General features: G+C 38.7%; 2 protein-coding genes across 3 annotated transcripts in view; one reads left to right on the top strand and one right to left on the bottom strand.

The window, feature by feature from the left end:
- Positions 1–1,172: 1,172 nt before the first annotated feature.
- Positions 1,173–21,252, top strand: CPB1 (carboxypeptidase B1; the record flags this gene model as incomplete). Its single annotated transcript, XM_082319639.1, has 11 exons — positions 1,173–1,243; positions 1,350–1,425; positions 3,060–3,184; positions 5,615–5,714; positions 7,196–7,297; positions 8,077–8,178; positions 10,525–10,635; positions 10,734–10,824; positions 11,563–11,765; positions 19,772–19,856; positions 21,065–21,252. 11 exons carry the CDS (start codon positions 1,173–1,175, stop codon positions 21,250–21,252), a joined length of 1,254 nt encoding a protein of 417 aa, XP_082175765.1.
- Positions 14,110–22,718, bottom strand: part of NCBP2 (nuclear cap binding protein subunit 2) — a 24,775-nt gene continuing 16,166 nt past the window's right edge. For both annotated transcript variants that reach the window (XR_014228971.1, XR_014228972.1), the window contains one exon: positions 14,110–16,869. The gene's annotated coding sequence lies outside the window, so the exon portion shown is untranslated. The remainder of the gene's footprint in view (positions 16,870–22,718) is intronic.

Genomic DNA, 22,718 nt, shown 5'->3' with positions numbered 1-22,718 from the left:
GGTGAATATATATTAATTTTCTAATAAATTTTCACATATCATATGATATGCATATATGTAGATTTCTGCAAAATAGCAGACATGGAGCCAAAGAACATCTTCAAGATTATCTGTGTCTGAACGCCTTTAATTTCTCTGATCACTTAGGCATAACAGAAGACAGAACCGAGCTCATAAATTCCACGCTTTATATATTTGTATAGTGATTCATTTAGAGGCTCCCTGTCAAAAACATCAGTCACCTCAGGACACAGCATCAACACACAATTAACGTTACATTTAATGCCAAGTACTCATTAATGAAAACTAAACAGATGCGAGTGCAGTGATGCAAACACATTATTGTTTCTCAGATAGTTTAGGTACAACATGAAAGGTAAAGCTAAAAATGCTTTTTACTACATTTCATTTCATCTTCTGGGCCTATATGTAATGCCCACAGTAGTGCTTAACTTAAAAGATATTTACCTCTGATCCTTACGTGATTAAATCAGAGAATATGCAAGAATCAATGAATTTATTACGTGGAGTATATGTACAACTCTACTGCGACCAGAAATTTCTACACTCTCAGTTCTGCAGACACCTGACTTACTCATAAGTTTCAGTGAAGTGACTGAGCAAAGAACAAGTTCAGTACTTTTCTTCTCTATTGGGGGAAAAAAAGATAATTGGTACATCCCAGCTGTGTTTCCTCTTCCCTTGTCAGCATCAGCCTCATATTATTCAGGCAGAGGGACAATGCTGTGTGATTAAGACCAGTCACACTGCAACAACATCGATAGACCTCTACCACTGCATAAAGTAACAATAAAGTATTATACAGTTTGTAATCCAGCAACCAAATCATTGCAAAAAAGTGTAATTTAATCAAAAGACACATACAACAGAAAAGAACAAAGTAAATTAAATTAACTTTCTCATATCAAGTGTTTATCCAGCGCAAGTAGCAAGATTCTTTAGCTAGCCCGCCTTGAGACTTTCAGCTGTTTTCACAGGTGTGGGGTAAAACACACATTATAAATAGTATGCAAATAAAACAAAGTCAAGGGCATAATCTATCAGTTGATCAGTGGGTTGTTCTGGTGTATAATTGATAAAAAGCAGGACAAAACATGTTATAAAAGCAGGACAGAAGAACTGAAAACCTGGGGTTTTCTTCTTTAAAAAAAATGTGGGCGCTCTTGGTTCTCATAGGTGCTGCAGCTGTTTCTGCTCACCTGCAGGATCTTGCCTTTGATCGGTAAGAACAGACATCAAGTTTTATATTTGCACAATTTCTTCTGCATGAGCAAAAGCCTTTCAACTGACTTACCTGTTTGAAATCCAATCTTTCTCTCCCCTTTCAGGCAGAAGGTGTTTCGTGTGATTCCTCAGAATGATGAGCAGGTGGAAATCATCAATTCCCTTGCCAGCAACATGCAGGTAAAGAATGTGGGGAAGGGGCTATATTGCATTTGAAAGGAACATTTCTCCTTTTGTTCCACTAACATATATCTTAAAAAAAAAAAAAAAAAAATCATGCTACTGAATTAAAGACCTAATCTTGATTCCATTCAAGTCAACTGGAATGTTTCTTCAGAAGGAACAGGACAAGGTGACACAGCTAGAGCTACGCAAATACATTCCAATACCTTTCTAGAAAGTCTGGTTAACCCCGTCTGAATATCAAAGTGCCCACCAGAATTTATTAATAGAATAAGTTAATCTGAAATGCTGTATTCAGTGTGGGGTGCTTTCACGAATGTATCAGATAAAACATGGAAATTCCAACTACCAGAACTTTTACCATTATAGGCAAAATATTTTGCTCATGTAAATAATCTAAAAATCCATACTCCCATCAAACTGAACTTTTCTTTGGCCTCTAGTCTCTCATGTCATCTTTTCTTCTCTGACTTTTCTTTAAAGCTTCCTTTCTATCCAGCCAAGCTGCATGTTTCTTGCTGACCTTGATGTAGATGTATGATGACACAATGACATGAGAAAAAACAATAAAGACAGCAAATGTGTTTTCAATATTTCTCTTCAGCTTTGATGTTGTAAAATAGCTGTTGGTGAAAAAGACACCATTATCTGTAGGATGAAAGGACGGTATTTTTAACGAAGTACAGATGTGGAGAACTATCATCAACAGGCTAGTATAGCATGCTAGAACAGTATTCTGTAGAAGAATATACTATTGGAATGGTGCTGCCAATATTAATAAATTAATATACCATGCTTGCTTTTAACTGTGTAGTATAAAGGGATTGTTTGTTTTGTTTTCCTTTTAAGCAAAGAAAATATCCCTGGACTACCATTGTTATCGAAAACAATCAGTCAGGACTGATGTAGTAGTATATCCTGGAATAGTCATCTCACCTGAAGACGCGTAGCTCAGTGGCCCCAAATTCCTTTATATTCATGAGACGAAAGGCTGAAAAGGCATTAGGTTGACAAACCAGCTTTGCTTTCATTGGCCTTTAATAGGGTGCTAAATCCAGAGGTCTGGAAGCTGACTTCAGCAAAAATACGTGAAATAGTAATAGCACTGTCATTTGTCCACCCTGAACTAAATATCTTCTGAAGGCACAGGTTCCTCATGCCAACTTTAGTGAACTGAGTCTTAAAAGCACTCATACAGACAACAGTCTTTCCCAGCTGATTTATGTAAAGTATTCATGTAGCATCCCTCCACTACTGAGTCAGGAGTTCTACCTAACGCTTATAGGCAAAAATTTCCTATGAAATCTGTACAAAGAATGAAAGAAGTTGTAAAGATAGTTATAATACTCACAAGTCTGTATGCACTCAGATGCTGTAGAATACTTGGCATTTGTGAAACTGTCACTGCCATCTCCAGTATTCTGCCATATAAATTGCAGGGCCTAATACAATCTTCTTAATCAATTTCCAGTTAAAAGTTAGGTTGATACTTTTGGCAAGCAAGGTTGGGTCAGTGTAATAGGATAGGAATGAAATTTGGTAATCACAACCAACATCATCATCACATATACACCTAAAAATCACAGCCATATGTATGTATTTGTTTATGTATTCATTTGGCCTTCTTTCAGGTTGACTTTTGGCAGCCAGACTCTGTCACACTGGTAAGGCCAAAAATGCAAGTTGATTTCCGAGTTGAAGCTGACAAGTCTTTTGAGGTTGAAGATCTTTTGAAAGAAAGTGGAGTGGAATATAGGTAAGTTTGTTCTCACTACTGTATTTTGAATAGAAGGAGATTAAATACTGGGGAAAATGTGTTTGATCTTTTCACATTAGTCAACTGATCTTCCTGTCACAAACTTCATCACTCCTGTGGATGCCTCTGCTGGGTTCAGCTTTCCTATGGCAGTTCAAATGGACTGTAGCTGCTCTGCGTTAAAGGGGTGAGGTGAAATGTTGATAGAGGTAGGAGACAGGAAGCAAAGATTACTACCAGGAATTTCCCCGAGGTGAAAGCTCACGGCAGTACACAAGGCTGGAGTACAGAGGGGACAAGACAGGTTTCCCACTAAAGCCAAAATGCAGCAAAGGTCTAGAAAGAGCCAGAAAGTACACCAGATGGGTTTGCATGATAGTATAAGGGAACTGAAGCCAGAAAATGGTGAGCCCCAAGGGCCACCGTGAGGGGCTCCCCACTGAGTTCTCTAAGCTGCAGAATGATAGCTAAAGAGGCAAAAAAACCCAAACTGGTGACAAAGATGACAGTTGCTAGGTGAAGGGCCAAGGGAGTGGGGAGAACAGATTCCCAGGACAGCCTTGGGGTTACTCAAGTCACACAACAGATCCATGGCAAGGATTTCTCCAAAGAGAGAGCTCTTATTTGGCTTAAATATTTCGTAAGTATATTACCCAGAAGTAAAAACGCCCTGAGTTTCCGTGACTGAATACAACTGCAGCATAAGTGGAGGGAATAGACCACACTGCCACACTACATATTCCTGAGAACAGAAGCATTGCAGTGAGTAGCACTAATGGGAGGGTAAGGAGAAAAGAGCAGGACCAGGCAACTGCTTATACTTCATATCTTCCAGTCACTATGCAAGCATTAATCAAGGATGAGAAGTTGACTTTTGGCTGGAGTGGAGCGGGGCTGTCTGTCTTCGTTGCTCCTTTAGCTCCACTTGAACTTTGCAAATTGGCTTGGCCCAACTTGATTATCAGGCTTCTTCGATGCGTAATGGATATACTGTCAGCATCATGTACTCAGACACTGAAAGTCAGTATTACTTGATCAAATTCTCATGACTTCATTTGGCTGAGTGGAGAGATTTTGTCTCTCAGCTCCATTGTTGTTGCCACCAGACCAAACTCCTTCATTGGACACCACACAGTTCTCATTAAACATAACTTTTATGATCTGCTAAATCCAAGGATAGTCCATCCCTAAACTTACTGGCCTCATGTTAACCATGTCTGATTTGGATGGCGCTGGGGGAACAGAATCTAAAAACATTTTAGAAGAAATAATTTTCAATACTGCCACAGCCCACATACAGCACAGGAATCCAATTTCAGTGGAATTTCCTCTTTGGCAAAGGAGGAGTTACTCTACATGTGTTAGTTTTTCCTATAATATCCATGAAGTCCCTCAGGTCCATGCACAAATCTTTTGATTGCAACAAAGGCCATAATGTCTGGAAGGCATCCCTGACAAACTTGAGTGGAGCGTCCTTGTGACAACCCAAGCCATTACAACTCTTTTGAAGTGCAGCTGCAGTGCCGTGACATCATGTCAATGCAGTCATTTGCACTGTTTGTTCTGAACGCTGGTGGCACCTCATAAACTGGCCTCCTGCTTTTCTATCCAAATGATCAAGGACATATCATGGATGAGTAAGATTTGTAAGAATGTTAAGACAAGCACTGGAAAAACAAGAGGACTTCATTTTTTGATAGCCAAGGTTGAAATATGAGCCAAAGGTCCTCAAGAGTTTTCTCGGTGATGAGCTGTGCCTTTGTGGCAGCCCCAGCAAAAGATAAACAGGAGACATCCTACCAATCCAGACAGGATACTGGGGTTTTCTTGCCCTTGTGTGTTCTACTTTAATAGCCCACCTCACATGCAGTGAAGTAGATTGGAGGATGGATAATGCCACCTGCAATAGAGCTGTCAAACCACTGAAAGCTTGGTTTGACAAAGAATTTCATCAGGCAAACATCTCTGGGTTGCTACATGGGAGTGTTACGTTGCTGCAGTCTAACTGTTCTCCAGTACCAAAAGTTCAAGAGAGGACCCTTTTCCTATTGAGGCAGAGGCAATCTGGCAACATGAGGTCAGCCCAGAGCTCATTTTCTACACACACTCTGTCTCAGCATTGCCATTCTTCCTAAAGCCAACTGTTGCCACCCTGGAGGTTTGTTAGTATGGGAGTAAGTAGGCAGGTGCTAATTAGGAGGAAGCTATCGTTCCTTGATCATTCTCGCGGCAAGGCTGAGGCAGGAAGTAGGTTGACACTTGAACCTAATCTATCTTATTTTCAAACGCATAAATCAACCCCGCCACATTTCACTTCACAATCCATGTGGCCTTAATTCCAGGAAGACCCTGAAATGTCTACCTTGTGCTTACTTTCCTGCTAGCAAATTGTATGTTTCTCTTTACACTTTTCATGGTGCCTTATTGCAGAGTTCTGATTGACAACCTGCAGGCTGCACTGGATGCCCAGTTTGACAGCAAAACTCGTACCACCAGACACAGCTATGAAAAGTACAACAACTGGGAAACGGTAAAGTCTAGGTTTGCTACTTTATTAGCTCGGTAGCTTAGCATCTGTAGTCAAAATGGCTTCTGATATGCTTCCAGCCTTCTTCCCTTTTCCTCTTCTGTTCCATCCATTAATATGATAACTCCTCTAAACTCTCCTTCCTCTTCTCCTTTACTGCTCATTACCAAGTTAATCTGTATAATCCATCCCCCTACACCTATTTCCTCTACTTCTGCTCCCAGTGCTGCAAAGAAACTCTGGCAGAAATCTAATAACCAGGCTGACATGCTTCACTACTAGTTTTCCCTTTCCTTTTCACTCCTCCTATCTCCTCTGCTAAAAAACTTGATTACATTCCTTGCCCCAATTCTAACTCTTCATCTTCCACCATAAGCTCTCCCCTCCTCCCTCCTTTTTTCACAGCCACGCTCATTTTTCCTGACATGTAATCTTGACCATGTCACTCTTCACATCTTTGCAGTGGCTCCTTATCCTCCATTGCATCACAGCTCTTATACTTAAAAGTATGACAATCTCCCTTTCATGTCTTTCCTTGCAAAAATCTTTCATTTTTGTGCTGATCATTGCCCACTAAGCACCTGTTACATTTTCAAAGAAGAAAATTTGTATTTCCTCTCCAAGTGGTATCTATAGACCATATACAGAACTAATCAATTTTCTTCCATCAGAACTCTCCTAAAAAAAAAAAAAGTCTCCTTTTACAAGGCGATTTAAAAATAAGAACAAAAGCTCCTCTGACTCTGCAAAGGTTATTGGCATGCAAAAAACCACCAACATCCATAATGTCAACCATTATTTCTAGTATTCTCTTGCCAGTTTGTCTAGATCTGTCTTCTGTTTCCTGTCTTTTTCTTAGTTCTTAGCTATTTGGGCATGAAATGCTTTTTTGTGTGGATGTGACAACTTTTTTGTTAGCTTCTGAAGGCACCTGTAACAAAGGGAACCTGCTCCAATATTAAGATAATAAAGGCTGTTATTACTTCCCTTAAATAACAAATAGAATGAAGGAGATTTTCTTTCTTTTGTATCTGGCATTGGTGGACTGTTCCTACAAATCCCTATCCAGCACTTCTGTCAGTAATTCAAGAATGATGATGAATAAGAGAGCCATGAAACTGAAAAACATTACAACATGTAGAAGATTCAAGGCATTCAATCTACTTAGCTTAACAAGAAAAACAGTTTTATTTTGTTAAGAGAGCTTAAGGGTTGACAAGGTCATAACTACATAGGGTTAGCATTCAAAGGCTTTTGTAATCCACCAGCCATACTCCAGTGATGGGTTTAGATAAATTCATACTAGAAAATCTTAATTCAGACATGTAGCTCTAGTACAAGTAAGAATTAATTCTTAGAAATCTACAAACTGTATTAAATCAAGTTAGATGCTCGGAAGGACCATTCTGGCCTGAAGTCTGTGAATTAATTACACTGGACCTGAGGACAGAAACATCAGTAAATATAACCTCCTTATTAAACAGATAGCTGCTTGGACTGCTGATATTGCTGCTCAGAACCCAGACCTTGTCTCTCGCAGTGTAATTGGGGAAACATACGAAGGACGGCCAATGTACCTTCTCAAAGTAAGTGCTTGGATTTCTTTGTGCTAGACCTTTCCTCTATTAACCTCCACAAGATTATGATGTCTGTTAAAACACCAATGACGCTAAGATAGTAATATACATTTTGCAGAAAATCCAATATTTTGTTCACGACTACTACTATGATTTTTTCAGCTTTTAAGATTTTTTTTTTAAAAAGGGGCATAAGGAATTATTAGAAGTTCAGACATATAAATTTAACCACACTCCTGAGAGCTATTTGAATGATCATCTACTTTTATGTTCTCTGCATCTGTTGTTTGTAAACCCGTTTACTCTGAAAGGATCTATAAATGTCGCTCTCTCTAGCAATAGGCAACAAATTTGTTCGTATCTTCATCATATCTAATTTTTGGCATAACTCTTATGAATAAATAAGATACAATGACTTAAATAAAGGTGAAAGGATAAAGATTACTTGCTGAAAATTGCATAAGCATTTACAATAATATATCAGTCAAGCAAACAAGACCAACTCTTAGAGACACTACAGGAAATAAATCAACAGTGCAGAATAATCAAATAATTGGGATGGGGGGAAGCTTATCTACATTAATAAAAATGAAATTATTAAGAGTCTATTGTTTTAGTTTGAATATCATGGTCAGCTACAGCTGAGAGCACTCCATAGATTTCCATTTAATCAAGGAATGCTGTATTTGTATAAAGTTTGACTTTTTAGGTCAGCAAGGTGACTGACTTGTTCTGCATACAAATTATTTTGTTCAAGACCTGGATTTTTTGTTGTTTTTTTTTCCCAGATGGGAAAAAGTCGTCCAAATAAGAAGGCCATCTTTATGGATTGTGGTTTCCATGCAAGAGAGTGGATCTCCCCTGCTTTCTGCCAGTGGTTTGTGAAAGAAGTCAGTAAGCTTAATGACGAAAAAATATTTTACAAAATGCAACTATGTTTAAGAAAATCTTAAGTAAGTGAGCAGTAAGAGCTGAGGCCACTGCAGATGATTGCCTTTTTACCTCTAAATACCGGTCCGCACATCCCTTCTCTCACCTCAGACGGTTAGGGTGTAACTACTTAAACCAGATCTTAATGGTTGGACCTGTAATCTTTCAGCAGCTTAAGACTACCTAAAAGCATATGCAAGAGGTACTGACAACTACAAGGGTTGGTTACTTACACAGTCTATAAATTCCTTTTTGCACCTGTAGTCAGAGAAAGGTGAGAGACAAGGAAACAGGTCTAGTAATACTATAAACACAGTCATGTTTTTTACATAGTCATAAGGAGTAGGGAATAAGGAAATTCAAGGGCACATTAGAAGGCGTCTGAATGCACATCAGAACAGCTGTCTTCCTACAGTGTCAGGTGCTGCATTCCCTGCAATGAGCTTTACTCAGTAAGGCAACAGAGAGGGTGGAGAGCTACCCTCAGCTAAGCACAGAGTGCACTGAGGAAATGTACCCAAGAGAGGAGGAAGACTGTAGATGAAGCTCCCTAAACTCCACTCAGGAAGAGGGAAATGCATACACATCCCTTTGAGCTGCCACTTCAAGTTGTACAGAACGTTTTCTAAAACATGAAACCATATTCAGGAAATACACACCTGTGTAGCTCACACAGAGCTTCACTTCAGGCTGGGATACTTTAGGCTTGAGTTAAACAATTTTATCTCCTTTGACTTTTCCTTTTCCTTATCACCAATATAAAGCAGATGGGAGTTATGAAATGCTGCACAGTGTTCTCTACAGAGAAGAGGTATATTCCCCCTCAGCAGGGAGAGATCAATCAACTTAGCAGAACAACTCACTGATTGAATCTCAAATTTTGTAAGAATCCCTGCTTGAAGATTAAAAAAAAAAAACAAAACCCAAAAAAACCCAAACAAACAAAAACCCAGAAGCAGCATCTGGGATTGAAAACCCAAGTAAAGGAAAGCCAAAGTACATCAGTGAGCCACACTGGCAGAGGCCTTGGTGGCAAGTATATTCTCAGTCTTACCAGACAGCCATGCGGTTTTGTGTAGGGAGCAGTGGAAATTGAAAGTGACATCTCAGTGGAGTCAATGGGAATGTGATTTCATTATCTCCTAATAAGGCTGCAGCCAGTATGTGCTACCGTTTTTCTTTTAGCAATTCACGTCACTACAGCTGTCATTTTCACTGTCTGGTCACTTAATTCATGGGTGTACCTGACACCAGCAGCGGCTCTGCTCAGTGGATCCAAGTGTGGATAGGCAGAAGTGCTTTAAAAGCGCAGTCCTCTGAGCGTCATCAGCGGTTCACTTGGGATTGCTTCTAGACATAAAAGTGAAAAAAAAACCTAGAGAAAAACAGGAGCAAGGTGGATTGTTATATGTATCTCCAAAAAAAACCCAAGCATAAAAAAAAAACAAAAGAGGAAAAAGTAAGTTCTAGTGATCTGAAACTGCTTTTCTAGATCCTACAATCAACCTCCCCACTTGCTAGTTACAGGACAATAGATGCCTTTCTCCGTTGCATTGCTCCCTGTGTTGTCCTTTATGTGTGCGTAGAGTAAAGGAAACATGGGTGCAACATACTACTTAGAGCAAATTTCCATGATCATTGCATGCTCCTCGACACTGATATAAATCTGTGAACAAGCATACAAAATGCCAGGCCATGAAGAATCAGGATATATGGGTTTACGGCAGGAGTTCTCGTGTTATTCAATGTGTGTCTGGAAAAGTACAGGGAAAAGTCTGCCTGCCTATGAATATGTGCATCCACAGCATTATGACTGGAAATGTGTAAGGATGTTCTTTGGAAATATTCTCTATAATTTTGGTTATTGATTAAATTTCTCTGCACAACAGATAAAAAATGAGAATAATGATTTTTCCTTCTCACATAAATTAAATGCAAACCTTTAAGGTGACAGGATGTAGGGACAATATATGGACAGGAACTTTGCTCTGTCTTTAAACAAGAAGCTAGTAGATGGAAATCTCTGTCCAGTGATTTATTATCCTGTCTAAAATCAACATTGTTTTGCCATATAATTTATCTACCAGAATGAGATGACTTTCTAACAGCAGTGTGGTTCAAGTCAATGTAAATCCTCTAAATATATGTAATATCACAGAGCTGCCATCTCACATGGCGGAGTGACCTGGCTGACTTTGCCCATCACATTCATTAATTCCTGATCCAGACCCAGGCCTGGGTAAATACACACAGGAGATACAGGCCTATGAAGGCATCATCAGCTTTTTCTGCTTTTCTCCAACTAGGCTGTTGAGACCTATGGAAAAGATACTGTCATGACCACACTTCTCAACAGCTTGGATTTCTATGTTTTGCCTGTTATTAATATTGATGGCTACGTTTACAGTTGGACAAAAGTAAGTACATTCTTCTTTCTCAAGAAGAGTATTGCTGAAAAAGCCAACTGTTAGAACTTTCTCTTAGTTTTGATCTATGCTTCACCATTCTATTTCAGGACCGCATGTGGAGAAAGACACGCTCTAAAAATGCTGGTAGCCATTGCATTGGTACAGACCCCAACAGGAATTTTAATGCTGGCTGGTGCAGTAAGTGTCTCCTAACAACAGGAGATCATACAGAGGTGCAATAGCCAAGATGCTTAATTATGGATTTTCCCTACCTGATGGTTGGTCCAGCTCAAGCTTGAGTGAAGACCACCAGTATAGTATCGTGGTGGTCTATCATAGCAACACGTAGCTTGTGTTCAATTTTGGGGGCAGTTTTGGGCAAAAACCAGACTTTGGTTACTAGTGTCATCAGTATGGCTACTTCTGTGAACATATATATACACACACATGCATGTATATATATAGACATATATACACTTACGCACACATATACATATACGCACACACACTTCTATGAGTTCAGAACAGAAACTGGGAGAGTTTTCTTTTGGTTGGTTTCAGTCAGTGGAGAGGGCTCTCTTTTGAGTGGTTTCCACTTGGCTGTTTCCTGGAAGCATCCTAGAAATGAGGGAGATGATATGCAAGGAGAGGACTATTAAGTACTGAAGCAAATCAATATCCCAAATCACTTACATAATATAGGGCTTTACATCAATACTTATGTTCTTCCAACTATGCAAACTGTACAGGGCATATTTATTTAATGTTATGTCATGTTGCCCAGTGTCTTAACTATGCAAGAAAATATTCTCTCCTCTGATATGGCATGTGTGTCAGTAGGATTTCCAAGGCTTATCTACAAAAGTGGTATAACATGACTCTCCTAACAACTAACTTTTTTCATTAAATACTCATTAAATTCACCTTTCTTCCCAGCTCTTGGGGCCTCAAAAAAACCCTGTGATTCCACTTACTGTGGCTCTGCACCCGAGTCTGAAAAGGAGACTAAGGCTTTGGCTGATTTTATTCGTGAACATCTTTCTACAATCAAGGCATACTTGACGATTCACTCCTATTCCCAGCTGCTACTGTTTCCTTATTCGTATACTGACAAATTAGCATCGAATCACAAGGAACTGGTAAGTCTCTTTGTCATTTTGACATAATGGAAAGAATAAGTAAAAATCATCACTTGCTATTTAGGTCCATTTAACTTCAAGCAGTTTCTGTAACATCTGGAAAGAATCTGTACTGCCAGTTTTTCAAAATACTTCAGTCTTTCATAGCAAGATATGGATAAACAGGATAAACTCAAGAGCCTTATTTAATTTCCACATACACAATGAATTTGCCACAAGGTCAGGTTTGTCTTCCAGTCATGCTATACAGAAATCCACTACGCTGTGCAGCACTGCTTCGCCCTGACTCAAGAAGTTGCTGCATATGTAGCTTTAATACATTACATAGAAACATTATGCCCTGTAAGTCAAGCCAACAGCTCGATGGATTGTAATAACTATGAAATGACTGAACTGGTATCATCAACAGCAGACAAGGATCTCTGTCTACCACTTCCTACCAACCCTTAATTCTCACTGAAGTAAAGTGGTGAAACTCATATTGATACAGGTTCAGGACAACGAGGCAGTTTTAATAATTAAAAACAGTTAGATATAAAACAGGTAAAAAGTTTGAGTTCTGAGGCCTTTCTAAATAGGCCAGGATTCAAACACACCTTTTATTTGGAAGAGGAGGGGATGAATATGGTGTTTTAAAGGAAAACGCCTCTTTTATTCATCCTAGAGAAAGGCCACACCCTAACACCATTTAAGCAAGATAACAACAGTCTGGAATACTTTTTTTGGGTTTTGGTTTTTTTTTTTTTTATATCCTTAAATACAGAGAGACGGGTTAAAACTACTAAATGTGTATAAAAGTTGTAAACTTTTTATAAGGTCAAAAATCAACAATAATGAATAAGAAAATGACTTCAGTTCTCTGGCATATTAGCAATTAGAAGCTGTTGGCAGGGAAAACAACATAGCAAAACAAAACAAACAAATCTTGATTCCCCCTCTTTCCTGGATGCTGCCAAAAGTCCAAGGCAACAACAGTGTGTGTTGCTCTGCTGTGCAGGTTTGACAGATTTATGAGTGCTCCCAAATAGATGTCATGATTCTGAAGCACAAATATAAACTGGGGCCAACAGTGAAGTTTCTTGTTACATTTTTTACAGCTTAAAAGAGATGATGAAATTTAGATTAAGATTTTGTTTTCTTAATTTATATTCCAAAAAATTTTAGTTGTAATTATTCCAGGGAACTGTAGTAATTTCTTGTCTTCAGTGTTTACAAAAGCTTCACATTTCACACATTGCAGTTCAGTCTAAAGCAGTAAAACAACACAAAACCCTCAAGGCTGCTTTATTGTCAAGATCACAAAGTTCCCACGTGTTAAAAATTTGCATGACATTCTGCCCAATTTTTTGAATCGAGAGCAAATGTGATGAAACGTAACTAAAAGTACAGCATGTTTCTCACAGTATTAAATGTAAAAAGTTTACATTGACAGCTCATTATTAAAACAATCCTTAACAAAAAGAAAGACCCTATGTATGTGCTTTTCTAGGTTTTCAAATTCCTTTATTAAATTAAAATTTTATATTAACCATATTCTATTCTAATACACAGTAAAATTTAAAGAATCACCCATACTAAGGTCCTACAATTTTTATCAATAAAAACTCTTCTTTCCTGCCATAGAGTACAATTCTGCTATTATCATTCAGCATAAAGAAATAAATAGCTCAGCAATGCAGGCTATATATTTCTCTTCAACCATTTGATTTCACTTTGTAAGTTAGTCTTTCCAACATCGCTTTATCCTATATTTTAAATCGGGTACACTGATCCCAGAGGGAGTTCCATTATTTTCCACTACGAAGCAATCACAAATCTCACCATCATGACAAGGTGACCTTATGAGTGTTTTTCACATCTTAATTAAGGGAAAATATTTCCTCTATTGGTGATCCCAACAAAAAGACAGCAGGATCCCAGAGGTGTTCAACTTGTGCAGTATCTGATTTTAACAAGGGAAGACTTCTTGCCAAAAATCCTTCTTTGGAGAATGAGATCAGAGTATCACCCAGTCAATGTTGCCTGTAGTCGGGATAATTAAACAGAAAGGGCCTAATTCACTCCAATGTCAGTGAATTAGAAAGACTGATTTCAACAGGCTCTGGGTCAGGTTCGAAAGTGCAGCTTTTCAGGTTACTTCAAATAACTAAAACACATTCATTTAAGCTGTGACTAAAGAAAATTTAAGATTTTTGATCAACAATTGTACTTGCTTGAAATGAGACAGCTACCAAAACAGGTATTATTTTGTATGCCAAATGTTGTGTTTCATGTCTAAAAGTCTAGATTTAGAATTTAGAGAAATGCTGAAGAATGACAATCTCAACTTTTAACAGAAATTGTTTGGGCAAATAAAGGGATCATAAATAATTTTGCAAACGAAGAAGCAAAATTTATAGTGCCATTATCTTAGATGTTATTTTTACTCTGACAGATCTAATAAATTAAAGGAAATATAGTTGCAATTTCTTATCTCTTTCAGTGAGCAACTGGACATGTGCTTAAACAAAACCTCACATGTCTGCTTATCATTAACAACATTTTGTTCCATTGTATTTAATTAAAGGTAGCATAATACCATGGGGCTTATGCTGCATTCCAGTGTCTAAGATATAGAAGGGCACAAAAATTGAGTAATTTGAGATTGAAGGCACTAAGTCTGTAGAAGAGAAAGATCTAGAGAACGCTCGTGCCTTCCTTTCCTGCAAGCATACTGAACAGCATGTCCTTGGGGCTCAAAAGACCTTTTCTGTTCACAGCCTCAAGAAATCACCAGACGGCATAAAACTTCTAGTTTTGGTTTCTCAGGTAGAACAGGGAACTCTGAGAATCCCAGCCATCCTTTATGCTCCACTGCATTGCTATAGCAAATCAGAACAACCTGAAAGTTATTGTAACTTACTTTGAGTCGGAGATTAGGACTATCCCTCAACCACCCCTGGCCCCGGGGTGTAAAACATGATGAAAGTCACATATGTCCCCACGACTTCCCACTCTGCTTAGATGCAAGAGGATCTCTGAGGATCTCAGCCCCACAGCTCACAAGGATTTTCCCAAAACTTTTCTCCCTTTATTCAGGGTTGTTGTTTTGTTTTTCACCCCTCTCCTGGGTTGTTGCACAAAACTTTCACTGTTATCCAAACAATACTTAAACAACAAAAATACAAATACCCAAGACAGGAAAATCTAGGTCAAGAATTTCTCAGAAGTTACACAATATTCTTATGATGACACCCTGAAAGAAATATGTACTCCTTTTTGGTGAATCACATTTTGCCTGCTTCATAATCCTCTCTTGACTCATTCTTTACTATACCCTGGAGTGTTCCCCTACACACAGAATACACACTTGAATCCATCTCCTACAGAGAACAGAAGCATTAGCTTTTCACAATTAAAAAACGTGCTTGGCAAGACCAGTATCTCTCCACACCCCAAAAAGATTCTTTTCATCTTATCATTTTACTATTCACATTTTTGTCCTCTTGCAATAAAGAACTCTGTATTTAATTGCACTTTTCATAAACAGTTCAGCCTATATTTTTTAATCAGTTCATATTTTCGCCTTAGCTTCCTATTAGATCACCCTATGCTTTCCTTATTTTCAGCAGACAAATCTAGCTTTATCAATTCTAGCTTGTATTTGAATTGGCTCTGAACTATGATTTGATAGAGCAGGGAAATGTGCATCGTGCCCTTCCTTCCTTTCCAGGTTCAATCCTATCTCTCAGTTAAACAACAAACTCAGTGCCAAATACCTGTCTGCAGCCAGCTCATTCTCATTGTCAGATGTGTATTATTACAGTCTGGCAGGCTGCAGAACATTATATTATCTTACAACCCAAGATAATTTTCTAGAGACAGGATTTCAGTTTGTATTACTTGAAGGTGTACTGGCCACATTGGTTACTGTTTAAGCTCACAGAAATTCACCTTCCATATTGGGTTGGTCTAGCATTTCATTTCTTCTTGAGTGCTTAAAATAGGATGTAGTAGAAAGAGGAGATATACCCAGAGTCTGTGCAGCCTGCAAGAAGAGTGAATTTCAAATATACTGCATGACTTTGTGAATATCAGTCTGATTATTTAACCTGATGCCTGGGAGCAAAGTCTTTTCACTCCTGACTTTATTCCTGAATGTCTTTAAGATATATGAAGACCTGTGGGTAAGAATTTTTGAACACCAAAAATCCTATCACCTAAGAGACTCAGACATACCAATGAGGAGTTGCAGCCTATGCTGTTGTTGTATCTGTGCTGTTGCGAACTCCTGTGATTGTACTACTTGTTACAAGTAAATATTGGTAAAGTCAACCGGGAAGCACAACAAACAGGAAAGTGGGCAGAAAAGCAGTATTTGGAACTGGCTTCACAGCTCCTCCACTGAGTTTGCCACAACAGATGTCCCGCAACAGAACTGCTCTGTACGGACAGTCTTACAGTGTGAAAAAGGATGTTTTTAGTAGCAGCGTCTTCCAGATGAAGCTCATGTATGAATCTGGCTCAAAAACAAGAGCCTCCAACAGGTGTAGGGCACATTCAGCTTAACTCAGTCACACTGGAAACCCTCTCACCAAGGACTGATTTCTTAAACACTCTGTGAGAATGCCACAGAGAAGCAGGCTTACAAAGAAAAAAGAAGCATCATAGTTAAGTCCTCCATTTGGCTGGACTCCCTGGGCTCTTGGGGGAGATGCTTAACTACGAGCAACAACAGAATAGCGAACTAAATTACACATCAGTCATGGACTCTTTTGAGGGGAGTCTGTTTTTATTGGCAAAATGAGAAGCCTCAGAAGTTTAGCTTCACTTGGCTAAAGCTAACTTTGCAAATACCATGTTTTCAGACTTTCATTACGAAGGAAGTTGAGGGTCGCTTAAGTAGCACATGAGACCAAGGTGAAGTGAAAATACAGTTTTCAGCCTTCAGGCAAATCAGTTTGCAGTCCAGTGAGGGAAGAGAGCAAGAGGTCCAGTCAGTGAAAAGGCTTCTCCAGATCCCTGTCAGACTGTGAGGGCAAAGGGAGTTGTCCACATGCAGCAGCTGCATAATCAACATCCCTGAAGAGTTTCTCAACAGCCGCAATTTGCTGGCAAATCTGGCCTGATGACACAAGAGTAAAATGAGGGAGATGCTCCCCAAAAAATTACCTATTAACACACAGAAGATGCTTAGTCTGACAATTTATCTTGTTAGTTCAAAACTCCAGATGTGGTGAGAAAGAGAGGCCAGCAACATATCTTTCATTAAAAGCTAATAACTGAAAAAATAGGTTTAAAGGTCGTTAATTATGTAAGATAATGGCAACTGAGAACACAACTCTGCTGCCTCACTGGCCCGTGCACTCTGTACACAAGATCAAGCAAAATATTAGTAACTGCTGTGTAAACGCAGATGGGTGATCAGCGCAGGGAATACTGCCTTCTGCTGAAATGACCAGCTCTGCGAGTTCAGCTGCAAGCCAGAAGCTGAAAAGCCATTTCTGCTCCCAGTTACAAGGTATTAATTTGGAGTTATTTCTAGGACTTCAGGGCGCCAGTTGTTTCTCTGCTACTATAACTCTCAGCAAAATTTTCCTTGCAAGAGAGGGATTCTTAACAGTAAAAAACCAACCAACCAAACAAAAAACCCAAGAAACAAACACCAACCAAACAAACTCCAAACAAACTGCAACAATTCAGTTAAGTCAGTTGTGCAAAGAGATCTAGAAAATCACTCAACAGCAATTACTATTAAGAGGTAACTTTAGTTCCTATAAAGTCGAAATTTCTTTTTTTTTACGTTTGGGTTTTGGACTATAAATCTATTAGGAAAGCAAATGGTAGAGAGTCACTTAAAGGAAAAAAATCAGCTAGCAAAACTTCTGATGAAGTTTCATTTCATGATGAAGTCATAAATGCTCAGTCATGTTTTTCACTTAGAGAGGGTCATTTAAAATACTACCTCCATCTCCAACCTGGAGAGCGTGAGGAAGTTGTTTATTTGGATTCCAGGCTCTTAACGGCTGGAAATCTCAACTGCTCTTTCTACAAATCTCTCTTTTTACAGCTTCCTGGCCAATAATAAGAAATCCCTCAGGTAAAAAGACTTCCTGACATACTTTTTCTACTATCTGTTCTGGTATGATTTAAAGCCATCATTTGGCAGCTGAATGAAAGGCATGCCCTATTCTTCCCAAAGAGCAGCTCTGCTGTTCTATTGTTCCTACCATGCAGTTTACTAAAGAGACAGCAAATACCGCTTACCAACAGGTCCATACATAGTATCAGACTATCTTTACAAATTTGATTTCCACCTTGCATATATTTGAAAAGAGGAAGAATCAGTTTACATCTAAAACTTCATTTACTATTTAGAGAAGATTTGACTCAATCTCAGCTGCTGGTTAAACGTATATATTATAAACAAAAGATGACTGAAGAAAACAAGGTATCACTAGCAAATAGCAGTCTCCAACCTCTACAATTCCCTCAACATGTGTTAAAAATTATTATGAATTTTAGAAAAATCAGCTTGTTTAAGGGATTAAAAAAACCCAACCAACCAACAAAAAAAAAGAACCCACCCAACACTGGAGAGAGCTCAGCTACCCCAATTGCTCTGAATCCAAGGTTGTGAAATGCAAAGCAACAACATTCTTCCTACAATTGCTTGTCTTTGGGCAACAGACAGGCCAGAAACTAAACCCCACGTTCAGGTACAGGCAATGTTATAGGTGGAAGGACAAGCTTCAAATACTCTTTGGTCTGCCTTGTTTAAGTATTCTTAACGTGCTAAATGACCACAAATTCCTACAGCAAACTCCCATAATTCTAGGATGTTCAAAATACAAAATTTGAGAATGGGGAAACACTTGCGATTCTGCAGTAAAGTAGGCTGCTAGTGCTAATGCAAACGTATGTCGATGCTGATTTGTAGAAGCTGAGAAAGCTCTCGCACTTAACTAAGATTTTCTAAACACATTGTCCAGTGTGCCTTTTCGAGTAATTCACAGGAACACTTGAAGTATAAGGATGGACAGAGAATATTTTACAATATATCTTCCACTGGGAAGTAAGCCAGAGTATAACCTACAGAGAAAGAAGGGGCCTGAGGAAATTCCTAGAATAGTAAGCCATTCAGCTGCAAGCTATAAAGAAAGATATGGCAACCCATTGCTTACTCTTATACTGAACATCTGCTTTCAAAAATCGTTCATATTTATCATCTGTTAGTAATAGTTTTCATGTTTTATTACCAACATGCTGTATAATGAAGAACTGGAAAAGCCACACGTTCCAAAGAAAAGTCTGTTCTTTTCCTTAATGCAAACATACAAAGCTTCACAGTACTATCGATGGGCCTGATCCAGCCCTCATTGAAATCAGTGGGAGTTGAATGAGTCCCTCTGTGCACAGGAAATGAATTGAAATTAATGAGACTACATATGGCTCCAAGGTAATTTATGCCTTTTTCTGGCTGTTAATATTTATAAGACCTTAATCTGCTTCCACTTGTATCAGTGTTCAACTCCACCGACTAAGCTGACTCTGAATTTATAGCTGCATGAGTAGAAGGAAAAGAAAGGCTATTGTATGTTTGCAATTTACTGTACCAAGTTATTACTATTCTCTAAGATTCTCTTATCTCTAAATAAGATTCCTTGTTTAGTTTTAATCTTGTACAAGTTTCTTCTAAGTATAGAACATCCTGTTGCCTATTGTCCCCTTACCTATCCAAACTATAGTGGACTATACAGCAGGCTGTACATCAGTAGAGCAATACACAGACTGGACTATACTCCATTAAAGTTTGGAGAGCGAGCTCTTTACTGATAAGCTTTTTTCACAACAACAGGACAAGCTGTGCCTTGTCAGCTACTGTCATCTAGTCATTCTGAGAGGTGAACAACAGTTTTCAAATAACTTCTTAAGCATGGCTTTTCAGTTTATTCAACAATGTATTTGCCTAGATTCACTGAGAAAACTTCTGGAAATCTGCATTTATCATTCTTCTTTTCCTACAGAATTCCATTGCTCGTGCTGCATCCGAAAAACTGGCCAGTTTGTATAATACCAAATATACATACGGCCCAGGAGCTACAACAATCTGTAAGTACTGGCCTAAATATACTAGCCGTCTATATTAAGTGCTACTAAGACTATCAAATGCAGTTTTCTAGTGATTCTTGTTCCTCTTCCTAAGTAGTCCCCTTCTTTCTTCACAAGCATATACTCAGAGGTATATATGGAATCTGTCAGTTCTAAAATATGGGATGATATATTCCTTAAGGATCCCAGGGAGTGTGTGACCCCTGAAAAGTAAATTGACATGGTAAAGAGTTTAGGAATTCATGTGCATAGCACAAATTCCTAAATCATACACAGCTTAGATCTAAACATAAAAATCTCAAACAGAGATAACTACATTTCCAGTATCTCCAAGTCAAGGCAAAAAACCAATGTGAATCCTAAAGAATGGCTTCAACCACTCTAGCAACACAGATAATTATTTCTTTTACTTTGCATTACAGTTTGAGAAATGTACTAATTACAATTCCATTCTTCTACCTTTCTTGGGAACTCAGCTGTCAGGATATGGCCTTTGCAGCATCAAAAGCTGAGCTGAGGCTGCCAAATATAGATTTCTAGAATTTTATCTCCTATATTTAAGATCTCTTAATTTCCTTAAATATGGAAACTAAACTCTTTTCCCTACTTCTCTTTCCTTAAATAATTTAAAACAGTTTCTGCCGATTTTTAGAATATTTATGAGGATCTTTCCTTTAAAAATGTTTTTGTGATGCTTATCAAGTCTGGAGGATCCTTCCTTAGCAAAAGAGACTGCCTTCATTGTACCAAAGTACTGGAAAAGGAGAGTACAACTTGTCCAGAAGAAAAAGACGGAGCTGATATCCCAAACCTGCACTTCTTTCAGATTTGTATGAACCTCAAAAAGCTACCCACTGAGAGGGTGTTTGCTTCTGATACCAAATCTTTCTAAACAACCCCATGCAAGCACGCCATTCTCCTGTTCCCTAGACGTTCCTCCCATGGTCTCCCCGCAATATTGACAAGGAGGGAGCAGTTTAGCTTGTTTACATTTGCTTGCATGCATCAGTTGGAACAAAGCTCACAAATGGCCTAAAATCACAGGTGCTTTTCCATGAGCAGGAGAAATCAATTAGTTCACTGAATATTCCTTTTTTTATCTGTCCTTTCTGCATTTCTGGCTACACAACTCGACTCCAAAGTATATCACATTTCAATGCATAGCCACATTTTCCCAGTTAAGCTTTATTTTATTTCTTTATCAACAGATCCTGCTGCAGGGGGCTCTGACGACTGGGCTTACGATGAAGGCATCAAGTACTCTTTCACTTTTGAGCTCCGAGACACTGGTAGATATGGTTTTCTTCTCCCTGAATCTCAGATAAAGCCAACGTGTGAAGAGACTCTACTTGCTGTTAAATATATTGCCAATTATGTCCTTGAGCACTTGTATTAGAATGGAGTTCTAAAAAACTATTAAAGGTTTTATTCAAAGATGCCTTCCTTTTTATTCTTCCCTAACAATAGTTTTTTATTTCTCTGTGCTTAATGTTCTTAGTCATATCCTTAGTCCATCATAGGTCAATAAAACCACAGGTTTGTCAAGAGAAATTATATCTTTTATTAAGGCAACTAATATAGTCAGGGGGGTCTAAAAAGAAAAAGCACAAGAAGCTTAAGCAACTTAAGGTAAAGGTTGCCTTAATGATTAAAATTATCTTTACACAGAGCAGACAGGCAAAGCATTAGAACTTACACAGCCTGAATGCTAAACAGAATGAGAACAGCTAGGTGATTCATATAAATGCATTTTCATTCAACCATTCATTGCCTTAATGGCAACAAGGGAAAGTTCACATCACATACTTTTAAAATTATGTTAGCTGTGATATGGTCTTGTGAATTTTCTCAAAACCCACCCTGGATCTGCCCCATCACTGAAAACTGGTTTGGATCTGAGGTCACTGCTAATCCAATCTGAACTCGGTGCTGAAGCTTAGAATTACTGTTAGTTTTAAAGACCAAGACTTGATACAAATCATGCTATAAACTACCCTGCATTTAAGGCTCTCACGCTCACTACAGTAGCATTTCTCAAAATATTCTCAGAGTCCTGGTACTTCCTGGGGCCCCACATGTTCCTACTGTCATGAGCGGAAGAATCATAAACAGCCATAAAGACTAAGCCTGGTGATAAATGATTAACTGCCTCTTTCGTGAGAAGCTGTAAAGAATTATCCCCTCCCGATCAACTTTCTGTACAGGTAATGTGGGTCTGATTGGGTCAGAGTGAGAGTGGGCAGCTTTCTCACGCAGCTGCAGAAAATGTGTTTGGCATTTATTAATGCTGATTAGAGCTTGGCTAACACGGTATGCACTCTGCAGAAAGCTGGGACAAACCTTATGTCAACACAGAACCTGGCTGATCTCCCTGCCATTGCTGGAAGCTCTGAACAGACTTCCGCTGTCCGTTGATGCTCCTGGAATTAGCGCTATTTCTGGCAGGTCCCTAGCTGATGCACTCAAAACAGCCCATGAAATGCATCTTACAGAGAAAATGGTTCTCCCAAGAAAATCACCAACTTCAGACCTGTCAAAAACTAAGCGTTCTCCTTTTTTGCCTCTTCTCTGTGGAGGGAAACAGAAAGACAAGGTCCAATTTAAAATGACACTTTCATTTACATGTATAAGAAAAAGAAAGGAACGCATCTGCTAGCCCACTCCAATTAGCCCAGCAGCACTCATATGAAACTAGTCCTCACACACAACCGATCCAGCTGGTTTTGATCACTGGTGAAACTGAACCCGTGTGTGAAAGTAGCACGTACCAGTAAAAAGACATGTCATTCTGTTTTGCAACAGAAGTGGGGAGAAGGATAATCAACTTTACTAAAAATAGCACAGGATGCAAGCAGAACATAC

This window comes from Platalea leucorodia, assembly GCF_965183815.1.
Source record: "Platalea leucorodia genome assembly, chromosome: 8".
NCBI classification, from domain to species: Eukaryota; Metazoa; Chordata; class Aves; order Pelecaniformes; family Threskiornithidae; genus Platalea; species Platalea leucorodia.
This window is presented reverse-complemented; position numbering and strand designations above follow the sequence as displayed.